Below are 25,487 nucleotides of genomic sequence, written 5' to 3'. Positions count from 1 at the left end.
ATCCCTCTATAGTCTTGGCTTGACAGCACAAAGATTTAGCAATGACATTTGCATCTGATAAAATGTAAATGAGAAGCTCCCCAAAGAGACTGAAAAAACCTATTTTGACAAGTCTTCTTTTATCCATGAAAATATTACAGAACTGCAGAAAGAAAAAAAAACACAATGGTAAATAAAACATTTTCACCTTAGGTCACTGTTTTATTACACTAAAGGCATTGAGAAAGCATGATGTAAAAGGAACTCTCATATTTCAAAAACCTTTCAGAATCAGAAGTAAAAGGGGGTGGGGTGGGGGGGTGCACATTTAGTAATGACTGTTCTCCTTTTGAAATTTCCAGACATTTAGTGGTCAGGGTTCTTCTTATCCATCATGACCAGTGGCAGTCATATGTTGTCATTAAATTACGATGGATTATGGATTGCCCATCAGGGCATGTTTCAAATGAACATGATCAAAGCTCACGTTTAACAAGGGACTTAGAAATAGATGCTTTCCTGGATTGTTTTGAGCTTTTGAAAGCAGGAAGACCAGCATACATTCTAAACATACATACATTCTAAAACAATCCATCCCAACACTGAGACTTTCAGAAAAGTGGTTCCCTTAAAGAAGCTGAAACGTTGACGCTGTTCATGTGCTTGCTTAAAATTTAGACCTTCTGTGTCTTCCACAGTTCTATGGAACACCGAAATCACTGCACCATGAAATCTGTTTGATATTGAGCAACAAAAAGGTCTTATACTCCTATTCCATTGCAAAATAAGAAGCAAAGGATTCTTTTCCTTAACTGGCTGATAAATCATGCAAACCTTTGGGCCCAGGATTTTGATTTTCACTAGAACAGGGTAGTAAAAAGAAGAGATGACAAATATTCTGTGGAGATAGCTGATTTTCTTATTATGTTTCAATTTATTAATGACAATCGATTTGACAGTGAAGAATTTGTTTAAATATTTCATGGTAGACAAGGCTTTCATCCAGGAAAGACAAATGCAAGAATTATAACTCAAAAGAACAGGACGAAAACCATTATCAGTTTTAGGGCAATGGAAACAAAGATTGTGTCTAGAACAAAATATCTGGGGCAGGATAGTTAAAGAAGTGTGAAGAGAAAGTCCAAGCACAGAGTAGTCAGTGGTGCAGTCATATTGCATACACAGTTCACTATGCTGACATCTGTCTGTTGTTTTGCAATAGGATTTTTAAGAAGTCGGGGCCACATGTAGTCTTTGACGTCTCATCTTTGAAGCATCACTTTCCAGCCAACTTTAAAATCATCAACTACGGAGGAATAGTTCTTCCATTGGGTTTGTGACTAGCTAGTGAAGTGGCCAGTTATCAAAGGCTCTCTAGATTAAATTACTATGCTGTGTACTACAAAGAAAATATCTCCAGTTCTAGTTAGAAGGAGTGTTAAGGCTCCTGAAAGGGCATCTGCATTTTTACAAGCAGATCCCATTAATAATTTTTTTTTACAGAAATTGCTCCTTCAGGATGATACACTTAATGCTTTCTCATTAATATATTAAAAAAATGGGATTAACTGTTGATAGGGTCTATTCTGGTTGATTAAATCGAGGTTAATGGTTCCTAAATTCAAATGCAATATCATAGCTTTCCCAGCCCACTTTTATGTATTCTTCTCAGATAAAAATGGTACAACCATAAGGAAAACTTGGTATATTAAAATTGCCTTGTATTGAAGTCATATTAACATGCTTAGTAAATTATGATAAAAGGAAATAATAGACCAGAGTTAATATTTAAAGTTTATTTAAATCAGCTTAAGCTAAAATTCTCTGAATTAAAGAAATAGGAAAGTTAATTACTCTTAATTTGATTTTTTGAAAATAGCATACTCATATTAATAGAAGATTTCATTAAGAATCTTAAGAAATTCTTTTGTTTAGAGAGAAGAGTATCAGGAAGTACTAAATATTTAGAACTTTTATAACTTCATTCCAAAATTTTAAATTAGGCCTTAGTTTTTGACAGAGACTGGCCGCTATGCTTAGGATTAGATTAGTTTAAAATGAAACTCCATAACTTTCTACTATCTTACAATTCATGTTCTGGGGGATACAGAGAAAGCACAGCAGTCTTGTCTTTGGTTTAAGATTATGAGAATGTGGTCCAGGACAGTTTCAGTGGAAGTGATGCATAGTGATTGGATGATATATGTATTTGAAAATTAAACCAATGAGATTTCCAGAGAAATTTGGCATAAGATGTAGGAAAACAGAGGGAGTCTCTTAGGATGCTAAACTTTTGGTGGGGGAAGCTAAAAAGATAGCTATTTAGTGAAATTGAGCTGGCAGGGGATCAAAAGCAGGGTCTCATTTTGTGATACATATTGGGCAGCTATGTAAACCGAGTTAGTAGATAGTTTCTGTACTCTGCCTTTCATGAAAGTCAGCCCTGAGGATTTAGATATAGAAAACACATTGACGGTACTGAAAGCCATGGACTTTGTTGGAATGACTGTATGAGTAGCTGAGATTAGAGCAGGAAAACAAGTGAACAAAAATAAAACGTGTTTTGTTGTTGTCATTGTTTTGGTGATGAAAACGTTCATAAAATATATTTGATGCTTAAAGTGTAAAGGTTACCATGATGTTCCTCGTGATCCATTCTACCTAGCTATCCTAACAGTATGAATATTTCACTTAGCTATATAGACTTTTGATCTGACTAATTTTGGTGTGTGATGGTTTTATGTATTTTCAAGGATATATATATATATATATATATATATATATATTTTAAAAGTGGCAGTAAAGGCCAAGAATGGAGTACCATGTCACTCTAATGTTAAAAGGAAGGAACTAAGGTGTTAGATGAGTGACCTCATCGAGAAATTCAAAGTGAAATACTCCAAAATAATACAAATTAATTTCATCCTTTAAGATGAGTCTCATATATTATTTATATGAAAATATTCAAGATGTGCAGCAGTTTGGAGTGACACACGTCTGTCTAGAGCTTTCAGATAAGGTATCTCAAGCTCAAATAGTGAGGGAGTTGGAGAAGAGAAAGTCAGACAAGGCAGAAGCAAAATGAGGGCAGCGTGTTGTCATCTGGGTCAACAGCGTAATTAATTGTTTCACTTACTGATAGTAGCTCCGATATGGTGAAGACATAGAACTAGTCATTTTAGCTAATAACATGAAGATCATTGGTAACTTCTGTGAGAGCATGCACCATGGGATGGAGAAGCTTTGGAGAAAGAAGAGCACTAGGGAGGTGTGGCCCAAAAACGAGCCATTGAGGGTGAAAACCTAGCTTTACCTTGTGCTGGTGGCAATGACGCAAAGGAGATGCTGTGTTCTTTTCCTAAATTTCCTATGACTTGTCTCCGTTCTGAAAACACTCTGTGTTCACACTCTAAGACCAAACAGTTGGGCTAGTTTTTCAAAGTCATCTTCACAGTCTACACCTCCCAGGCATGGTTCGATTTCCAAGGTTGCAAGATGGCTTCCATTCTTTTATGAATGAAACCTTTGACATGAATGTGAGTAGATATTCTCATTCTGGAATACAGACTTGTGGTTTGAATACCTGGGGACAGCCTACTTTCATCGTGCTGTGTCTTTTTCATTGGCACACTCTTAGAGGTTGCCGATATGAAGAGGATTTGAAAATATTCCAAGGGAACATGCTATTTTCCGAACTTCACCCCTTCCACTACTCACTGCAAAGTTTCTCATGTGAATCACGGATCTCTAAGCCTCCTTCGTTCCCTTGTCCAACTATTCCCATGGCAACCTTGTGTCACTGAGACAGTTATTAGAACTAAAGCACTGCCAGCAATCTAAAACAGACATAGACACACAAGAAAAGGCAATTTTCCAGGTAGAAATCTAATTTTGCTTGGTTGTTTTGTTTTGTTTGTTTTCAAAGCAGGGCAACACTGTGTAACAGCTTTGGCTCTCCTGAAACTCATTCTCTAGACCTGGCTAACCTCAAACTCACGAAGATCCACCTGCCTCTGCATCCCTACTGCTGGGATTAAAGGCATGTGCCATGACTGCCGGCAGCTGAAATCTGATTATTTGTTGAATAAAATATTTTAAAACTGTATCCAAAGTAAAGAAAGCTAGACATAGATTACCTAAAGGGAAAAAGTCATTTGCTGCTCAGAATGTACTGCTGATAAAGTTATTTGGTTATGAAAGAGAAACATTCTGATGAGCTTTCCCATTTATTAGTGTATGAAAACTCATTTCTGAGAAAAGTGATTTCAAAATCTAAAAGGTCAACTGATAGTCACGGTTAGCTGGAACAAATTCCTGAGACAGCATGGCTTTCTACCCACCAGTGCATCTGTAATAGAAACCAGTGCGGAAGACACTGGACTTCAGAGCTTCCTGGGGTCTCACAGCAAGGCAGAGGTGTCATGAAGCCCTTACATTTCATCGTCTTTGAAGACAAACACCCTCTGCTTGTCACTCTGTAGGAAATCAGAAGTATGCTAAACAATCCTGTACATGTGAAGTTACTTACTATTGTGCTGGAGAAAATATCTGATTCAATATTAGGATTTAATATAGAGGAAAGAAGAAAAGGAAGGAGGAAAAGAGGAGGGAGGGAGGGATGAAAAGAGGAGAGAGCGAGAGAGCGAGAGCGCGCGCGCGCGCGCGCGAGAGAGAGAGAGAGAGAGAGAGAGAGAGAGAGAGAGACACGAGTCTAAGGAAACAGCAACAGCTGGTTGTTTTTGTTTTTTGCTTTTTTTTTTCTTTCCCAGAAACAGCTTGGGACTAGCTATGGTCACAAGATCTCTTGGCAGACCAACTTGATGAGCATAGCAAAGCTGTGAGGAAAAGCCTTCTTTTGCTGCATATATCACGGTGCTCTCCTATCGTTGACTAACCTAAATGAGCACATGCACGCCTTCAAAAAATGTGCGAAATTCACTGATTCCAACAGAGTAAATCGTGCTTCTCCATAGCTTCAGTGTCAAGGAAACATTAAGGACACTCAGAAACCAGAGTGCAAAATATTCAATAAGTTCCTCTTTCACTTCAAATCATTTGGGAATTGGGCAGTCAGGAGAAGACAGGAAAGAAATTCCGGCACAAATTAAAGAACACTTGTAACCTTCTGAGGGTGGCAATGTTAACCTTCAAAAGAAACAAGTTTTAACAGCTTCATGGATCATTTACTCTTTCTTTGAACATTTAATTGATTTCTCCTTAAGCAGAAAGAACAACCTTACTAAAACACATTTCTTTTTTTTTTTTGCTCACCTGCTAGATGCCAACCCTATGGAATATTAGAAAATGTACGTAAATGACTTTTCAGATCTCCAGCAGTGCTGTGGGCTTCAGCAGCTTTGGAGAGCATGTATTCTACCTCCCTGCTGGGTGTCGATTCAGTGAATTGATTCATCACTAAATATCAGCGTTGGATTGGATTAGCTGGGATGCTTCATATTTTTAATTATGAAGCATTTTGGTCTAGACTGGTGTATGTGCTGTGAGTGCGTGTGTGGCATCCAATCAGTTTCTAATCTCAGCGTTTTGCTATATTTCTCCAGTGACTGAAGGAGTTTATTGGCAGTCAGTTTGTAAAATGCTCTCTGGAGTTATCTAAAAGTAGAATTCTACGACGGAAATACATTTCATCGACTTGCCTGCCAGAAAATGTAATTAACACAGATGATATACTATCTTCTAAGCAGATGAAGATTCCGAGGCTGACCTCAGTCAAGATGGCAGTGTACACACAAAATGCACTGAACTCTCTTCCACTGTGGCTCATATCTTTTAGTTCTTTGGATATTTTAGTCCCATTTGTATGTGTGTGCGCGCACATGTCTAGGTTTGTATATGGTATTTTCAAAATGCACCAGTCAATTTCAATATCTTTATGATTTAGATCTGATTGAATTATTGTGTGGGTGACATTACATTCCTACAGGTTACTAAAGGAACTATTAGAGTTTTTTTTAACTGCTCCCCAAAATTCAGAATGCAGCTTATGAAACTGCTTTCGGTCTTTTAATTCTTCCAAAAAGTGCTAAAAGGCTATTTCTGTTTGAGTTCAAGCTCGTAGACTCTACTCTGCGTGGCTTTTAAAGAGGAGAACTAGATTTCTCACATCTCCAGAAGCTGGCAGACTAAGGTCAGAGGTCAGCATGGCATTCATCTATTGTGAGAACTCTCTTCCCGGATTGCATACTTTGAACTTGTGTTCTTGCTTGGAGCAGACAAAGCTAGATTTCTGGCATCTAATCCCATTCAGGATGATGTCACCCTTATGATCTAATTATCTCCTAAAGGACTCACCACTGCCTATATCAATACCCCAAAATGGATTTTGGGCAAGAACAGTAGGAATTCTACATCTATTGAATACATTCAGTTCATATATGTTACAGTATCTGTATTGGTGAGAGAAACTGCAAATCAATAATCCTGCCCATATCTCATTTTGTCCAATTCATGTTTGAGGTATTTGTACTTTATACTCAAAAGTTAGACATGTGACCATACAAAGCTAGTCTTATTTTTGAAAGGTGTTTTCATAGCTGGTCAACATTGTAAAACTAAAAACTGGAAAAATAGTTTATCAATGCACTTTTTATTACCAGTTACTTTATTATAAATGATAGAATTTTATCAGTAGTTGATAATCTAGTTATATTTGTATTTTTCTTCAATAAGGCACTTATATCATTTTTGTTCATATTTATTGTGAATTCTTTTCCTTATGATTTAAAAGCATTCTTAAAAGTACTAAGGGCCCAATTCCTTTATTTGCAGTAGTTCTTTTTTATTCAAACCAACAGTTTATTCTCTGCTCTTTTATGGGTAGGTGACCCTCACTGAGGGAGGAAGAGACATTTTCTTTTTAGGGAATGGTCTCTGATGGGTAGACCATGCTCCAGTGAAGGCCAGACATGCAAGAGTTAATGGGCATTGCACACTGTACTTGACAGTCTTAAAAAAATCTATATAACTATATAATATTGGATGGGAAAGGAAATGTGGATACATCTGAAAAGATTGAGAAGAGGGGGTAAATGTGATAAAAATGTATTATATGATATTCTTGGAAAACTAATAAAAATAAGGAAAAAGAAGAAAAGAATTATCTGCTCTTGAAGTACTGCAGTGAAAGCACATCAACTTCCTGTGGATTTGGGGAAGTTTCACTTGCACATGGAGAATAGTCTGATCAAATCATATTTCTTCTGATGTCAATCGTGATAAATTATTTTTTGTTAAAAATGTCACCATTACATCCAGGTTTAATACAATTTCAGACAATTCATTTTTCTTATAGTATGTAACGGCCCATGTAAATTTTTGTTTCTTGGTCTATCAGTTACTAAAAAATAAACAAATCAGAACAAAAACAAATCCATTGAATTGTCTGAAAGCCAAGATTTGTCTTGCTTCCATCAAAATTTATCATTTTTGCTCTGTATATCATCTCTGAAATGTATGTCCCCATTTGTCATCTCATCAAGATTTCAAGTTCAGAATTATTTTTTTTTAATTTATTTATTTATTAAGGATTTCTGTCTCGTCCCCACAACTGCTTCCCATTTCCCTCCCCCTCCCCCGATCAAGTCCCCCCCCTCATCTGCTCCAAGAGCAATCAGGGTTCCCTGACCTGTGGGAAGCCCAAGGACTGCCCACCTCTATCCAGGTCTCATAAGGTGAGCATTCAAACTGCCTAGGCTCCCACAAAGCCAGTACGTGCAGTAGGATCAAAAACCCACTGCAATTGTTCTTGAATTCTCAGTATTCCTCATTGTCCGCTATGTTCAGCTAGTCCGGATTTATCCCATGCTTTTTCAGACCTAGGCCAGCTGGCCTTGGTGAGATCCCAATAGAACATCCCCATTGTCTTAGTGTGTGGGTGCACCCCTCGTGGTCCTGAGTTCCTTGCTCGTTTGAATCCATGACGGGGTCCTAGTTTTGTCAGATATGGCTAACATTTTTCCACCAAGTGTTTGTTTTATACTATATAGCAGTTGAGAGCACATTAATTTGTAGAAAATTATAGTTGACTTAATAGTTAATTTTGAGGATGCTATGGGCAACAAGAGGTTGCAACGGCTTAGAAAAAACAATTACAAATAAGCGCAGCCTACAGTATAGGGAACAGGTGACAGATAAGCAACACTATCACCTGATCATCTATTGACTTGACCATAAATACCTCCATTACTTTGCCACACTAGGATGTGTGAACACATGCCTGCATCTGTCATGTGGGGAAAGCAGGTGGCAAACTAACCCTGTAAATCATTTTCTTCTTCACGTAGATCCACATTTCTTTGATTAATGGGAGACCAAGTGCTGATGATCCATCCCCTGAGCTCCTGGAATTCACCTCTGCTCGCTATATTCGCCTGAGGTTCCAGCGGATCCGTACCTTGAATGCTGACTTGATGATGTTTGCTCACAAAGACCCCAGAGAAATCGATCCCATTGTCACAAGAAGAGTAAGTGTTGGGAATAACCCTGGAGCCTGAATACCACCAGGCCCATCTTTTTAATAGTCGGTCAAGGATTGAGAAAGAAATTGTTTTGTGATTTGTAGGAACATTTATCATTAGAGACTTTAAAAACCAGAACACTCTCCTTTGTTCAAATTCAAGCTCTATGACTTATTAATTACATGGAATTTATCAAGTCCTTCACTGTTTTTCAACTTTAATTTCCTCTTTTGTAAAATGAGAGCATAATATCTTGTTCATAATTTTCTTAAAACATTGCATTAGTTTCTGTCACTTTAGGTGATCTCTATTTTTATAACTGGCTCTGAGATATACTACTTGTCTAAGTACAGGGACTTTGAAACACTTTTGGTCATAACGCACATGAAGAAATATATTTTATATACTTATCATACATATAGCTTATGTTCTTGTGGAAACCACATTCTAATTTAGTAGGTATAGAACAGGGCTAAGTATGTATTATTTTAAAAAGTTCCAGAGCTGTCAATATTGCTGGTGGAAAGACCAGGATATCTCATCAATTATTCTGGTCTCCATTAATAAATCATGGACCACAATTTTTTAAAATAAAAAGCCAAGCCATGGGGAAAATGATTCCACAATCTGCTTTTTTTTTTCTTGAATAAAATTAACAGAAACAAGCCAAAGTCTGAAGAGTCTTTTCAACAGATATTTGACCACCGGAGCTAACGGTGTGTGGTATGTTTTCTTTCAGCACCGAACAAACAGAAATTTGTAAGGCTATTATGAGAAGGATGATCAGAGCAGTTGCTGTTATTAGTTTTGATTCCTCCCAATGTACTCCCTATGTACTCTGGCCATGAATTTGTGTAGTGTCTGACCACACACATTCAGCTTTTTTTTTTTTTTTTTTTTTTTTTTGGTTTTTTTCGAGACAGGGTTTCTCTGTGGCTTTGGAGCCTGTCCTGGAACTAGCTCTTGTAGACCATGCTGGTCTCGAACTCACAGATATCCACCTGCCTCTGCCTCCCGAGTGCTGGGATTAAAGGCGTTCGCCACCACCGCCCGGCACACATTCAGCTTTAAATCCTAGGGTACACCCTCTCACAAAGAATTGCTGTACAGTACACCTGGAAGTATATGTATGAAAAGTATGTGTATAGGGTGAAATCAAACCTAAGGGCAAAACACTTAAATCTAGAGCATGAAGATTAGACCACAGCCACCACCGGGCCTACTGATAATGCAATGGCTTGTGTCACAGTTCCTCATCATTCTTTACCTGTTTCCTCTCCTCATGTTACCCTCTCCATCATCACAGAATAACTACCAAATTTTAATTATCTCCATACAACATCTGGTAGTTGTCCTAGTGCCTTTTATTTTCCAAACTTGAAGCAATTTTACGTTGTATTACATTTCACCAGATTGTCAATTGTCCATTGCCTTATGCATAAGTCATCATTATTTCTTAACACTGTTTGGATTCTTCGCAGACTGAAAAAAAAAATCACCTTTAATTTTATTTTTAGAATGAAAAAGCCTGAACAATACTGTTGTGAAGTTTATTCTTCTTTGACAAGTACAACAAGGAACATCGCTGAAAAAAATTACTGTTCTTTTTTATCATCTTTTGCAGGGTTGAGTGGGGATTATATTATACACATATTATTTGCAATGACCTCGTACCTGAGCCGTTGGTCAACATATGCATATGCTTTCTGAAAGTGCTCAGGTTCAATGAACACTACCTGCAGATTTAAACATGTGAAGACAGAATATTACATTTCAGCTCTTCATACTCAAAATCAAAGCAATATGTATTTACACTTAAAATACATTTCCTCATTTTAAAAGCATCTACAATAACACTGCACCAGCTTCTAATGCAACTATCTCCACTTGTATCTTTATCATTAACCGATGAAGTTAAATAAAGAGAAAAAAAATTTTAAGTTACCTAGATTTCTCAACATGTTCCATTAATTCAAAGTATAGATCAAACAAATATCGTAAGATTGGAAAGATATTTATAGGATACTATACGCATATAGCAAAAACAAAAGAAGAAGAATTGAAAGAAAACGCTATAGAATAATAAATGATTTTTAGAACACACAGATAGGTTATATATGTGAGATATTTTATACTCACTGAAGTTGTAATAAGAGGGCTTTCTTTCACTGAGTGGGTTATTTGGATACCAAATAATAATGTAAAAAAAAACTCTAGTGATTATAAAACGTTATACACATTAATTAAAATTTCAATTCAGTCCAGCTCTGTAATTATAAATACTTTTTAAATGACTATACTGCAGCTTTGTGCTAATTTCAGATAGAAAAGCAGTTGTAAGAACATTTTAACATAACAAAAAAAGCAAGCTTTCTGGACATCAGCCTTTCACTTTGCCCTTTTTTCCCTTTGAAATTCCCTGTGGATCCGATAAGAATTACGTTGTTACCAGCATAGTTTCCCTTAAAGGTATTGTTCCATTTCAGATTTATCAAGTAAAACAGGATAATCTGATTCTCGTGATCACAACTAAAGAGGCTGTTTTAGAGAAATTGTGTGAAACAACTTTATGAAGAATTACTGTCCTCAGCCCCAAGGTCAGAACTGCTGTGGCCTGAACATTGCAATGCCCATGGGAAAGAAATCCCCACAGTGGGCATGAGACATAACCTGAAGGCCTTCCTTTCAGGGGCAATGAGTGCCAAGCCAGGACTTACTTCACCTTGGAAAACACAAGAATGCTTCTAAGGAAGCCAGAAAGGCAAAAGTGAAGTTTTACCTAACTGCCCTAATCCTCCTTTCTGCACTTCCTGTTCTCCCCTTTCAGCGATGCTGACATTTCTTTCTAATTTTCTTTTTCAGTATTACTACTCCGTCAAGGATATTTCAGTTGGTGGGATGTGCATCTGTTACGGTCATGCCCGGGCTTGTCCGCTTGATCCGGCAACAAATGTATGTATATTTATAGGCCGCTTAGGCAAAATGAAATGCCGCACTGTAAAATGCTTCAAGAGAGGCTTTACTGAAAGGAATTGCTGTGAATGGGTGTCAGGTCCCCACTTAAACACATTCACGGGAAGCCTTGCCAGGGTGAAACGGAGCTGGCAGTTAAGATGATAGACTTTGAGTTCAACCGTCATTGCATCAGAAAACAGATTACCTCTCTTCTCCCATAAAGGTTCCAAAGTGGCTTCTGTTTTGACGTCTCTCTAGCAATGACAGTCTGACGCACGATTTAGCTTTGTGAGAATGCCTGCCATCAATCTACCTGTCCAGTCCTTTAAAATTTTTTAATAAAAAAAAAATCAGGCAAAGAAATGAAAATTGTGCACAGAGGTAAGCGTAATAGTGTCCCTGTGACAGGAAGCTGATGTGGGGGAGGGCGATAAGAAATTAGGTAGAAGGGAGTATTCGGACAGGCTCGAAAGCTTTGGTGTAGAACTTTTCATCAACGACAATAAACGTGTTAGGTGAACACAGCCTCAAGATGAATGAGCATGTGTTTCTCTCTTCTCATAAACAAACTGGCAAATTCAGAATCATCAACTGTGCAGCACAGGGAAGAGATAAATTGAATTGGAAAATAGGGGGATGTTTATAAGGCCATGCAGCGTTTTTTGTTTTGTTTTTGTTTGGTTGGTTTTTTGCATCCACTAAAACTTCACTACAAGTAACATTATACCTGAAGTTCGTTTTCTGATTAATGACTTGTACATCACATCACAGGCAGATGGCTAATTTTTCAGGACTAGTTTGAGTGTATCTTGTGCGGCGTTATCTATTGGGGTCACTGATGAACAGTGTTTCCCAAGTAGTGAGAACCCCAAAAGCAGCCTTGGAAAGGCTATGAATAGAGACTAGAACACAGGGCACAGAGATAAAAGCCATAGTAACAGAGATTCTAAACTCTTGCCTTTCCTTGGGACCCAGATGCAAAGTGAAGCCTAACTTCCTGTTTTGTCACTTCTGAGACTTTGAACAGGGCTTTGAAGTAAGACTTAGTATTAGGCATGTGCCACGAGAAGAAAGTATCAGGATATTGAAGAAGCAGAACTCAGTCTTCAACTGGGACTCTCTGGTGTCTTCAGAACCAAAACCCAGTGATTCTAACATCAGCAGGGACCAACCACGCTGGTGCAGATTTGTAGTCTCCCCGGCACTGCCACTGTCTCCTGCACACGATGACCCCGATTTTATACTTTAGTGTTTTCCTACACCCACCTTTCAGAGACAGCCCTCTTCTGTGGTTCTATGCAGCACTCAGAAATATGTCCCTCTCCCTTTGCGGCTAGAAATCGCGCTGTGAATGTGAGCACAATACCTGCGGGGAGAGCTGCGACCGCTGCTGCCCAGGATTCCATCAGAAGCCCTGGAGAGCTGGGACTTTCCTTACCAGGACTGAGTGTGAAGGTATGCTTCTGACCTGACAGGACACCTGTGTCATTCTCCTAGCTGGGGACACAGAGGACATCATTGAGAGCTAATGTTGGCTAGGCAAACTCATATTCCAGCTATATATTTTAGCCAAAACCATAGCTAGTAAATTTGTCAACCAATTGTCTTACTACCTCAGCTTTCTTGGATTTTCATCTTAAATTTCAAAATATTTATCAAATGCTACCAACTTATCATAAATATAAGGATTATGGAAACACAGAAAAAAATTCTGTACACTGTTTGCCATGAAGAAGAACTTGGTACTTTAGTATGAAACACCAACATAAAAGACATGGAGACACATAAACACACATAACCACATCCAAAACATACAAAAAACAGAAATACACATTAAAAACAAATATGCATATATAAAAACACACAAACATGAAAATGCACAAAGCCATTATAAACACACATATAAATGTACAATAAACAAACACATGCACACAGAACACAGACATAGGCATACAAAGAAACATATAAGCTCAAAGATACAAAAACATACACAACCACTAATAAATACATATAAAATCACACACAAAGACACAAACAAAAGCACTCAAACACACATAGACAGGAACACAAAAAGAAGCAGACACACAAACATATAAACATATGCAAACAGAAACAGACAACATGAAAACATAAACAACTGGAAACCCACAAACATAAACAGAAATGTAAATGAGCAGAAAGTGAAGCCTAGAGCCTATGGAGATAACTTCTAAACAGAGATATTTGCAGAGTCTGAATTAGCACTCTCAGTCCAGATAATCTCTTACACCCCCAAAATAGCCTTTAAACACTCATCGCCTAATACGAGAGCCCAGTCAAAGGTGAGAGATTAACTTCACGCTAGAACCAGGCTATTCATAGAGAATGAAAGGATTTATGAATCACACTTAGGATGTGCAATGCTGATGCACAGTGGCCAGGAAAGATAGTGGAAGGTGATGCGGAGACCAAGACCTGAAACTTTGTGGGCACAAATCTCACTCTTAAAATTGACATTTAAAATTGCGTGAATTCATGGGATTTCATGTGTTAGTTACGTATACACTTTGCACAGTGTTCAATCTTAAATTGTTATCAATTCTTAGTGGTAAAAACATCAAGCCCCCTTCTGCTGTGAACAGGGCAGCGTATCATTTTGTAGAAAGCATTATAATTCTGTGAGTGGGACAACAGACGCTGTTTCTTCTATTTAACTGTAAGTTAGCAAGCAGTGACCGACCTTTGCCCATCTCTCCCTCCCACCCCCTCTTGCCCATTACTATTAATCAACATTTTACGTCTAAATTTAGTGAACTCACACAGACTACATTAAACATGTTAAGTGAGGCCATGCTGTATTTGCGTCTTGGTGCCTGGTTTATTACATTTAACATAATGTAACACAGTTCCATTCATTTGATGGCAAGTGGAATATTTCATCCTTCGTCTTAATAGTATTCCGTTGTGCGCACACTCCACATTTCTTTTCTTCAGTAGACAGACATTGTGGGAAAGCAGTCCAAGACGGGAGTCATGCAAGGATTCTCATTGCTTTTGAAAAAACAAGAGGAGAGTCTTGTGACTTCAGGGTCTTCAAAACAAAGAATTGTTCTTGGAATATGTTTTCGTGCTTCTCCTCGATGTAGTGAATAGGAGTAAATTTACTTCAGCTGGTTTTTTTGTTTGTTTGTTTTTGTTATGGAAAAACATGTTTTAGTCATACGCAGTTTGTCTCTATGAAAACATTTCTTACATGATTCTTCTTAACCCTCAGAGTACAAATTGTCAGATGCTCTGAATAATGTCGGCTACTGCATGAGACTTAAGTCTCATTTTTAGGCCCTACTCTCTCAGTTTCATGATGCCAATGAGAGCAGTAAATTGTCATTAGATAGATTCCACGTATTGACTACCCTAAAGAGTGCTTCAGTAAATATGGGAGGGGAGTTATAGCTTTGGCATACTGATTATCAATTGTCAAGTACTTTAAATGTAGATTCTTCATAGCAACACTACTATAGAACTACTTATAATAAAGTGACATCTGTGGTGATTATTAGCACACACTACGCTATAGCTTTTGATGAACAATGAGCACCAAGAAAAAATGAAAAATAGTGAATAGTATGTCAATAAGAGTGCTTACTCTGAATTATTATCTTAGAGTTAAAATGAATGCCTGTTTCTCTTTAGGGAAATGACTAAAAAGTCACTTCCTGAGTTTAGACACTTAATTTAATCAAGTAGTCCACCCAAGTGACCTGAATTCTAGATATAATCTATTTATTTTTACTTATATGCATTGGTGTTTTGCCTGCATGTATGTTTGTGTGTGGGTGTTGGATACTGTAGTTACAGACAGTTGTGAGTTGCCATGTGGGTGCTGGAAATTGAACATGGGTCCTCTGAAAGAGCCATCAGTATTTGTAACATCTGAGTCATCCCTCCACCTCCTGTCACCTAAATTCTAGAGAATTCTGTTTCTGTAGATTTTCTTAGGGCAAGAAAAGATCTCAATATATACTTTTGCAGAACTGTAGACTCAAGCTGGCAGTAAGACAAATTCAGCTGAATTCAATATTAATATTTCAGTGAGCCAGCCTAAACCAGATATTTTAAGTTCAAAATGTAGATAAGGTTTCTAGAGCAAGCTTGCGATCAAGTAAGAAATATAACCCTATATGTTGAATATAGACAAATTCAGCTTATGTTTATTGTGGCTCATTTGTTAGATATGGTAAGACTTTAAGAAAATTGAGTAAAATATTCTCCAATCATAAAACACACTCCTTTTGAGATTTTCATTGCTACACATATTATCCATATCTTGAATATCTTTGATATGTGTCTATTATTAGTGGAAATAGACAGAGACTTAACTGTCACTGAATGCTCAGACACCACTGTAGGTCCACTCTTTGTTTTCAGCTCTTCTCAGTCATCCCTGATCTTGTAGGATCCATTTGTTCTTATGTAATTTTAAAGTCTTTTTTGGGGGATTTTAAGTCTTTTTCCATCTTATAAGGCAGAGGGGAAGGTGCACTTCCATACTCTGAAAATAAAGACATTTCCAAGTCCATAAATTAAAAATGGGTATCTTAATAATAAGTTAGTTAAGCAACACAGCTTGACAATGTATCCACTTCTAAAGCTAAACAGAAAATGTCTCCTTTCTAAGTTTAATATTTAGGAAATTATCTTATGATAGGAAAACTCTCTATATAAGACATGATCATTTTTTATTAATTTCAGTTTAATTTAGGATTTTTATCGATCTAGTTTCTTTAAAGCAAACTTTTCTCTGAATAGTGACAAATTTTCGTTCTCTTGCAAAGGCTTTATTTAAAGCATATGTCAAGGATTTCCTGTGGAGTGGAATTTTGCTGCTGACAGAGTAGAAAATGGCTCGCTGGGAGCAGACACCATCCCTGTCCTCTGAAGCCATCCACCTAGAGTGAGGCACAGTACCATTGTTGTGGATAGGCAGATAGAGGGTTCTGGTTGCAGAGACTATGAGGACTGCCACTCAAGAACCAGACATTAGCCCCTATTTTACATCCATTCTAAATACTGGTAGATAATTCTGTACTGCATTGCATATTTCCCTCTATGCTGACAGGTGGAATTTTCACTGTTCCTTACAATATATATTTAAAGGTGGATGTTTAAATACTTGTGTGCCTTTTCTTAAACACATAAAGTTATTTACAATGCACGGAGTGTTAATTTCTATGTATTCCCTAAAATAAAGCTCAAAACTCTACAAATATATTGAAATTATTATATTCTAAATCCAAAGTCAGCAGGTTGGAGACGGCTTTTTCAACAACCATGACAAAGAGATATTGTTACTATATTAGGAGATCTTGTATATCAGTAAGAAAAATAATAATGCTGTTATGCAAACAACCAAAACTGACATTCACAATTCAGACAAAAAAGATGATTCTTAAGATGAAGACACAGCAACTACGATGATAAAAAATCTTGTTTGATTTGTCAGTGTATGCATCCATCCTCCTAACAAATACCTGAATGCCTGATAGAGCTAATAATCGTATTAATAAGATGCAATATTAGTAAGGTTATGGGGGATGACTTTGATCATGTCTATTGGGTAGAGAATCATCGAACATAACATCATAAGATGGCCATTTTTTTAATATATTAAAATTCAAGTTGACACACCTTTAGTTTAAAATAGAAATTACACTTCCAATAATTTAGCTCAGAGGTGGTATCTGTAGACAGGCCATATTACAATAATTAATTTTTGCATTATTTTAGTCATTATTACTAATATAGTTCTTATAGCATGCCTCTCTAGAATTCTCTTAAATATTTTGCATTTACAAAACAAATGAAAGAAGTAAGTTATAAAATGGTAGCAAAATATTCCTGAAAGTGTCTCAGCTTAACACAGGAAGGAGTTTAGCTTCATAGATGAGATCCTAGCCCTCAACCTTATTCAAGGACCCCAGTATATGTGCACTGTTGCTTAAGGAGAAACTTCCTGACAACTTGTCATTAACAAGGTATTGACTCATACCTCCTCTCTAGCAGTACTTTGTGTAGTCTTAGTTGATACCCATGCTGATATGGACAGAACAGTATGGTTAGTAAGGTCAGACAGTTCAGAAGACTATGTACATACACAAAACAGCTGTGTACATACATGCATATGTAGCTACATAGTGTGCGTGTCCTCTGATACACAAACACAAATCAATGAAAGAAAAGATAACCAAATCTATAGAGGAAGGAGACAACAAATATTGCTCCCCAATTGTTGTAGGAAGGCAGCTTGTTTGTTTCTTGCTGCTCAGCCCTGAAATAATCACATATAAACCATATTATTTGCAATACTGTTTGGCCAATAGCTTAAAAGTATTTCTGGCTAACTCATATCTTAAATTAGCCCATCTCCATTAATCTGTGTATCGCCATGAGGCTGTGGCTAACTGGGTAAAATTCCAGCATCTGTCTCCAGTGGGGCTACATCACCTGATTCTTAACCTCATAAAAATTATATATATTTCAAAACCTTACCAAGTCTTTTCTGGGAAAAGGGATTTTTCCTCTACTGTCTTGAATTCCTATAATACAACATGAAAAATATAAGGAGGGTGCAGAGCAAGACAAATCAATTGAACTTATTTAAAAGGCATTATGGTAATCATGTTGCATGCATCATCCCCTTTGATGCTTTTAAAACCTTCCGATCTGCTAATGACTATTGCCTGTCTCATGCATAATGTGGAAACTGAGTCTCAGTGAAAGGAGGACACTACTTATATCACATGACTGCTAATCAAGGGCAAGGACATCCAATCCAAACTACCTGGGGCTCTCATTCTGTCTTGACACCTACCATGTAAATCTCTCATTGGATGTGGAGGACTGTACCAGCAATTTGGAATACAGATTGCTGAATCTCACTCCAGAACAGAATCCAATACTAAGGAAGATACCTTATATGTAATTTCCCCTGTCTCTGACTTGGTTTAGTGATTTTTGAAGAGGATTTTATCATAATCGAAATCAATAGTAGCAAATATAAAATAACTAGCAGAGAATCTTGCCTATTGAAAAGTTTTATTTGTTATTAATGATGAAAAATGGGACTAATTAACTCCTCCCTGCCCATTTTACCCATTGGATATAGTGCAGAGTGTCACCCAGGGGTATTATTAATCATAGATTACATGATTGTTAATCATTCAGTGTTCTGTTCAATAATTTATCTGTTATAATGGAGTATAGACTGAACTATATGAAATTGTATTGGCATTTTCCCCTTCAGTTGAATTTATAGATTTTAATTATTCAAAGTTCCCTTACAAGAATGAATTTATTGGCATATATGTAATAAGTACAAATGCTTTTAATAAGGACTTGTGTGTCCATACTATATGGATAATGAAATATTTTTTAAATATATTTAAACCATGAAGCTAGTACTTACTGCTTTTTATTTTGACTGTAGCATGCAATTGTCATGGAAAAGCTGAAGAGTGTTATTATGATGAAAATGTTGCCAAAAGAAATCTGAGTTTAAACATACACGGAAAGTACATCGGAGGGGGTGTGTGCATCAACTGCACACAAAACACGGCTGGGATAAATTGTGAGACATGTATTGATGGATTCTTCAGACCAAAAGGGGTAAAGTATATTTTTCTTTTATTAAGCTTTATTTTTGATTTTTCATAAAAGTTATGTATCTCAAACTGACATAACAGCTTCTCTAAAACATTGCACTTTGCCTTTTAAAAGGTGACTGAGGACTTTTCTTACCTGAAAGTGTGTTGTACCTGTTTAAGGATGTCATATGCTGTGTCAGAGCAGCTCCAGAAGGGTCTCCTTTGACTTCCTCAAATTGGAATACATTGCAGCAAAAGTGTCTGTTGATCTTAGAAAATTCATACGTTTACCTTTCAGTAAATGTTCAACAACAACAGCAACAATAACTAGAACCAGACAGTGCTTGTTCATTTTTATCTTCATTTTACATTCATAAATTTGAAGATTTATTTATTCATGGTATGTGTACCAATAACTGCTCATTTAAAAGAACTAATGATATTCCTTTGCATGAGCATAGAAAGTAATTCTAGCCATTCACCCATCAATGGATATTGAGGTGACATTCAGATTCTGATTATTTCCTACAAACAAGTCTACATATGTCATATTGTAGTCTTTCTTTAACTTATCTTCTGGATATATACTTCAGAATGAAATATTTGTCTCATAAAACAAGTCTCTATTAAAATTTATGAAAAATCTCTATATTGTTATGAAATAATCAAGACATTTTACATGCTCACCAAAAAATGTTTGTTCTTTATGAGTTCTATGTATCCACTGATATTTATAGTTGACAACGTTTTTGGATTTTTTTGTCATTCAGATGACTTGAAACTATAGCATTATATCATTTTTTTAACTCAAATGCCTATTGGCCACTTGTGTATCTTCTATCACGAAACATTTGCTCAAATAAAGATATTATTCTTTTTCAATTTAGAAAATTTCTATTTTTAATTTTTAAATAATATTTTGAGCAATTTTTGTTTTTGGCATGAAATAATGATTTAGACTTACATCTACTTATTTAGAAATCATTTTTCAGGGCAGTGGTGGCGCACATCATTAATCCCAGCACTCAAGAGACAGAGGCAGGCAGATCTCTATGAGTTCGAGGCCAGCCTGGTCTACAAGAGCTAGTTCCAAGACAGACTCCAAAGCTACAGAGAAACCTTGTTTCAAAAAACAGAAAACAAAAAAATAAACAAAGGTAGTCATCTTACATTGCCACACAATGCACCTCAGTTTGTTCAGCCCACATTCTAGGTGCACTAATATCAGTACACCTGGAGTCAAGCAATGTGGGTTCACCCACTTTATACTGCATTTGGAACAAGGCTCTCTCTTCAGTAGCTTATTTGCATTCCCACAAAAAATTAAATTTTTTTTTTTACTTTTTGAGATTATAATTATACCATTTCCCACTTCCTGTTCTTTCCTCTAAACTCTCCCATGTTCCCCCACTCACCCTTTTGGTTTTTAAATTTCATGGCCTCTTTTTTTTTTTACTAATTTTGGTGGTGGTGGTGGTGGTGGTGGTGTGTGTTTGTGTGTGTGTGTGTGTGTGTGGTCTATATAATGTATATATGTATGTTTTCAGGCTGGTCAAGAAAGCACTCGTTTGTTACCATAAAATTTTACAATCAATTTCTCAAATAAAGATAATATTGTTTGCTACTTACTTAGAATCTGTGCATAAGAGTGAGAGAATGAATATCATATTAATGTTAAGTCATTTTATGAACATACCATATTTCTTTGTACTTCTCAAAACTTAACAGTAATTTTGAATAAAGATAGTACATATATATGTGTGTGTGTGTGTGTGTGTGTGTGTGTGTGTGTGTGTGTGCTTGGTTAAGTTTAAATGAGCCTTTTGTTTTTATTTTTGTGTCCTAATAGTAATTAAATGGTTAAGTAAAACTTTATTTTCCAATTCTTTCATTTTATTATTAAGAAAAATTAATACTGAGTTTGTCATCTGTACCTATGAAAAATTCATTTGTTGGTTCCTGGATACTTATAGTATGCTTTAGAATTGCGCACTTGGACTCTTGTCTCCAAATAAAGTCAGGATCACTCTTTACTTTGAAATATTTATGCTGATGTAAAATAGGATGGGTGAGAGCTGACAGTTTTATTTTGTTCTCACTTTAAATATAAACATAATAATTCACTATTGAGCACGGTGTGAGTTATAGGATTTTTATGGGTGCCTTTTATCAGATTCAGCAACTTTTCTGCTCATCCCAGGTACCTGAGAATTTTTATAATAAAAAAAATGCTGAAGCATTTTGTCAAATGCTTTTCTGTATCTATTAAAATAAATATATGTATTTTCACTTTGTGTGTTAAAGTGGTTAGCCTGTATTTATTTGCAGAATATGAAGACAATTTTGGTGTTGTGTTTTAAGTATAGTTTATTTATTAAAAAATATTATAATTTCATGCATGGGATGATTTTATTTAGTTAAGGAGTTTTGTTTTGCTGTATAAGGAATTTGGGACTTTAACATTTTTACAATATCTTTGTCAGTCATTTGCAATATAGGTTACTACTCTCAAACAAAAGAGTCAGGAAATGCTTTCTTTTCCTCAGATTAAAAAAATGATTATGCACAATGGAAATTAGAACTCTTCCAAACATTTAATACAATTTAGAATTTCCCAGCGAGATAACCAAGCTTTCAATTTTTTAGTTTTCATGATTGCTTGGAATAAAATTTGATATTAATTATTTTTTTAAATTAGATATATGGATAAACCTAATAGGTTTTATATTTCTATGTTACTTTGTGTATGACAGAGTCTCAAAATGGAGCTATAATCACATTGAAATTACCTATCCAGACATGCAAATATTGAAATTACAGACAACCCTCATTGATCATGCTGATGCATCTTATTTTTCAGAGTAGTTTCTATTTTCTTCCAAGCAGTCAAACTTTTACTATAAAGATTGTGTTTGTGTGTTGACTATCCCCTATTCCTTTTAAAGCCTAGAGCATTTTCTGGGTGTGGTACCATCATCTGCTGGATTTCATTAGTCCTTATGAAACCACACCTGACATTTGCTTCTTGTTCCCACTGGGTGTAATCCTTCTTAATTCATTTCCTGGTATATAGATGTGACTGTGTGAATTTGAGCCAGGGTTTCACCAAATAGTTTAGGATAGACTGAAACTGACTTTGCAGTCCAGTCAAACTCATCTCTCTCGGGTTTCAGTCTCCAGAGCTCTGGCATCTGGAGCTTGTCCCAATGCCACTCCCTTCTAGATACCTCTTTTAGGTTTGCTTCTCTCAACAATTGTTCTACATTTTGGAAAACTGCCCTACCTATCAGATTAAGTGCATGGTCTGTGTATGCTCCTTTGTGATAGGAGATGAAGGAAGAGAAAAGATACAGGGTAGGAGGAGGTTGAGAGAGACAGAAACAACATTGTGCAGCCCTGCACTTTACCACTGGTCAGGTCACACAATATAGTCCCCATCGTCAGCACACAGCGGTGTGTTGTCAAGATTCCTCCTTGCTTATCTTGCATGGTTCACTGAGCTTCTCATAGCAACCGACTTTTATTTTGATCCACATTGAGAATATTTTGTTTTGCTGAGAAAGGGTTTCATATAACCCAAATAGTGGCTAAACTTACAGTTGAGGATGCTAATGATACTCCTGCCTCTGACTCCCAAATGCTGAAATCTCCAGGCCTGATGGGCTATTATTTATTAACTGTATTATTTGGTCTATGTTTTCTTTTTTTCTTTCTGAGACTAACTACCTGTATGATGAGGGGCTTAATGGTTCTCTTCAGGTTGCTGAGGTCTTTATTACCTTTTATTTCTTTTCCATTTTTCAGATTAAATATAGTTTTTCTTTATCTGACATCATGCCATTGGGTTGACCACACCACTATTTATAATCTAAATTAAACACATCCGATGAATTTGAAAACTTGAGGTTTTGTTTTTTCAGCTGTCTGGAGTTTTTCTTTTCCTGCCTTTCTCATATTTGTAAAGTATTTCAGTTGAAATTCTTCATGCATCCCTCATAAACACCATTCTATTAATTGAGACATATCCACAGTTCCTGCATTTCCTCCTTGTGTGTTAATTTCAATCCTGGGTCTCCATGGGGTCTATTTTTATTGACTTCTCTTTCATAAATGATGATTACATTTTTTGTTTTTCTCATGCCTACAAACACACATTCTTACAGTGCATTTGTGGTGATAAAGTACAAACATCCTGGATCCCATTTTCTTCCTCTGAATATTTTGAATGCATCCTAAGTAGAGTAAACTTGCTGGAGCATAGAGTGGAGGACGAGAGCATTTGATGCTTGAGAGACGGCTGATGGAAAGCTCATGGTGCTTAACTTACACTTCTAAGTTCTTTTTAAAACCTGTCTAGTTGGTGCAAAGCACTGAAAACTCTACTCAAGTTTCTTTCTTTTCTATTTAGTTCTTTCCACTGAACTTCTTGGCATCCTGTGAATAATTGTTTTATGCAGAATCAATCAGTTAAACTGTGAGCAGATGTTAATGCACAGGTGTAGATATCTACCCCTCCACAGCATCTCTCCAGTAGATTTTTTCATTCTGTTCTCCAAACATCAGCTTCTGTTTTGAAAATTATATTATTATTATTGTTGTTGTTGTTATTTTATTTTCAAGATAGGGTTTCTCTGTGTAGCCTTGGCTGTCCTGGAACTCATTTAGTAGACCGGTTTTGTTTTGAACTCACAGAGATCCGCCTGTCTCGGCTTTCCAAGTGCTGGAATTAAAGGTGTGTGCCACCACAGCCCAGCTCAAACATCAAATTTTTATAGTTCATGACTGCTTTTTATTATGCTCAAAGTGATCAAGTAATTGATTCTCACACTTCCCCTAAATTCACATTTTCACCTGTTGGTATGTCAGACCAAGGTACATTATCACAATCATAACTGATAACTGGGTTTAATTTCTTTTACAAGTGACACAGTTAAAGGAATAAACAACTTTTGTAATTATTGCAAAAAATGTTTATATTTAAAAAAGAATTTTTAAAATGTGAAAATTTTACAAACACTATCTGGGTAGACATTTACAAAGTTACAAAATTAAGAACTTTGTGTCTGAAAAATTGTTAATTGTTTTCACTGTATTCTTAAAATGTCCTGATGTTTGCAGAGGTAGCCTAGAATAGAAGCAGTTACACAGAAGGCATGAGGCCTTTGGTCGTACTGAATTTAATTTGATCCTAGATTTATCTAGTAAATTCATAAATTTGATTTGATTTACATGTGTATATTTCACACATAAAATAACAGAATTTACTAAGAGGTAATTAGTAATAATCTAAATTATTTTGAGAGCACTAAATGAATTCATTATTGAACACATCTGTTTGTCAGTGTCATAGGTTAGAGAATTTCCTTACCAAGGATCTGACTCAGGCAACTTTTCCTTATCAGTATCAGACATAATAATTTTCTAGAAGGCTTTGTTTTCCTCCTTCTTGTCATCGCAAACACAAATTAGGTTGTAACAGTAAAAAGTTAATTCAAAGTATCTATAATGTCTTGTAATATTTCACAGAGGATTTTCTTTTCTAAAGTCTGGTGGCTCTTCCCTGTAGAAAGCCCTGCTCTAACATCTATTCACAAATAACTCCTTCTTTTTAAGCTCCAGTTTAAAAGCCACTGTTTCCACAAAATTACTATTTGAATGGAACATGATAAGTTGTGGCATTTGATCCTAGAGGCTTCTTGCGTGTGTCTGTTTTATTACATTTCTTTAATCAGTGTCTCACAAACCTTTTATTCCCCTAAACTTGTTTAAGGTAGAGAACACGGCTCAGGTCTGCGTTCGGTACAGTGCTAGCTCCATGGGGACATGATTAAAAATGTCTTAAACAAATGATGGTTGTTAAATGGTAGTGCACTTTAGTCGTATTTAATTAGATATATAATCAAGTCTAATTTTTACATCATGATTTATATCAACAAAAAAGTTCCCCCTTAAAAATTAAACTAATTATCGACACTTAGGAAAGCTGCAGTCTACAGGAGAAAAGTATATTCATGCATGTTCAGTTCCTGGGAAGCTAGTTTAGGGTTTTCGCTGTCAACCTGGCCATCTGGAAAACAAAAGGGAGTGCAGAAGTGTGAGCAGTTTAGATTGGTTTAATTAAATTAGTCAACAGTTAAAGCTACTAGTGATCCTAAGCACTTACTGTATGCCAGGGATCTTGTGAGACACCTTCCATCCGTCCCTCTTCATTTCCCCTACAGAACATCTCTGGAGTAATTGTTATTGTCCTGGTGTCAAAGTGAAGGGTGAGGCCTGAACAGGCAGGCCCCCATGGGATATGAGCTCAACTTCTTCTACTACCAGAATCTGAAAATTTCTTTCCAGGTTATACAGATTCCTAGCAAGCTAGGTTTCTAATTTAAATTTTTAATTGTGCCCCCTTTGAGCCGTAAATGTAAATTTCTACTTGAGTAATTATGACATGATTAGCGTG

The 25,487-nt window shown here is 36.3% G+C and overlaps 1 protein-coding gene across 3 annotated transcripts in view; it reads left to right on the top strand.

The window, feature by feature from the left end:
* Positions 1 to 25,487, top strand: part of Lama2 (laminin subunit alpha 2) — a 583,059-nt gene that overhangs the window by 227,273 nt on the left and 330,299 nt on the right. For all 3 annotated transcript variants that reach the window (XM_041653904.1, XM_041653903.1, XM_041653905.1), the window contains exons 5-8: positions 8,283 to 8,462; positions 11,319 to 11,408; positions 12,749 to 12,866; positions 18,877 to 19,055. In XM_041653904.1, coding sequence (XP_041509838.1) covers positions 8,283 to 8,462; positions 11,319 to 11,408; positions 12,749 to 12,866; positions 18,877 to 19,055 — 567 coding nt within the window. The remainder of the gene's footprint in view (positions 1 to 8,282; positions 8,463 to 11,318; positions 11,409 to 12,748; positions 12,867 to 18,876; positions 19,056 to 25,487) is intronic.

This window comes from Microtus oregoni, unplaced genomic scaffold, assembly GCF_018167655.1.
Source record: "Microtus oregoni isolate MIOR12 unplaced genomic scaffold, Mior012 000006F_ref0000085, whole genome shotgun sequence".
Lineage (NCBI taxonomy): Eukaryota > Metazoa > Chordata > Mammalia > Rodentia > Cricetidae > Microtus > Microtus oregoni.
This window is presented reverse-complemented; position numbering and strand designations above follow the sequence as displayed.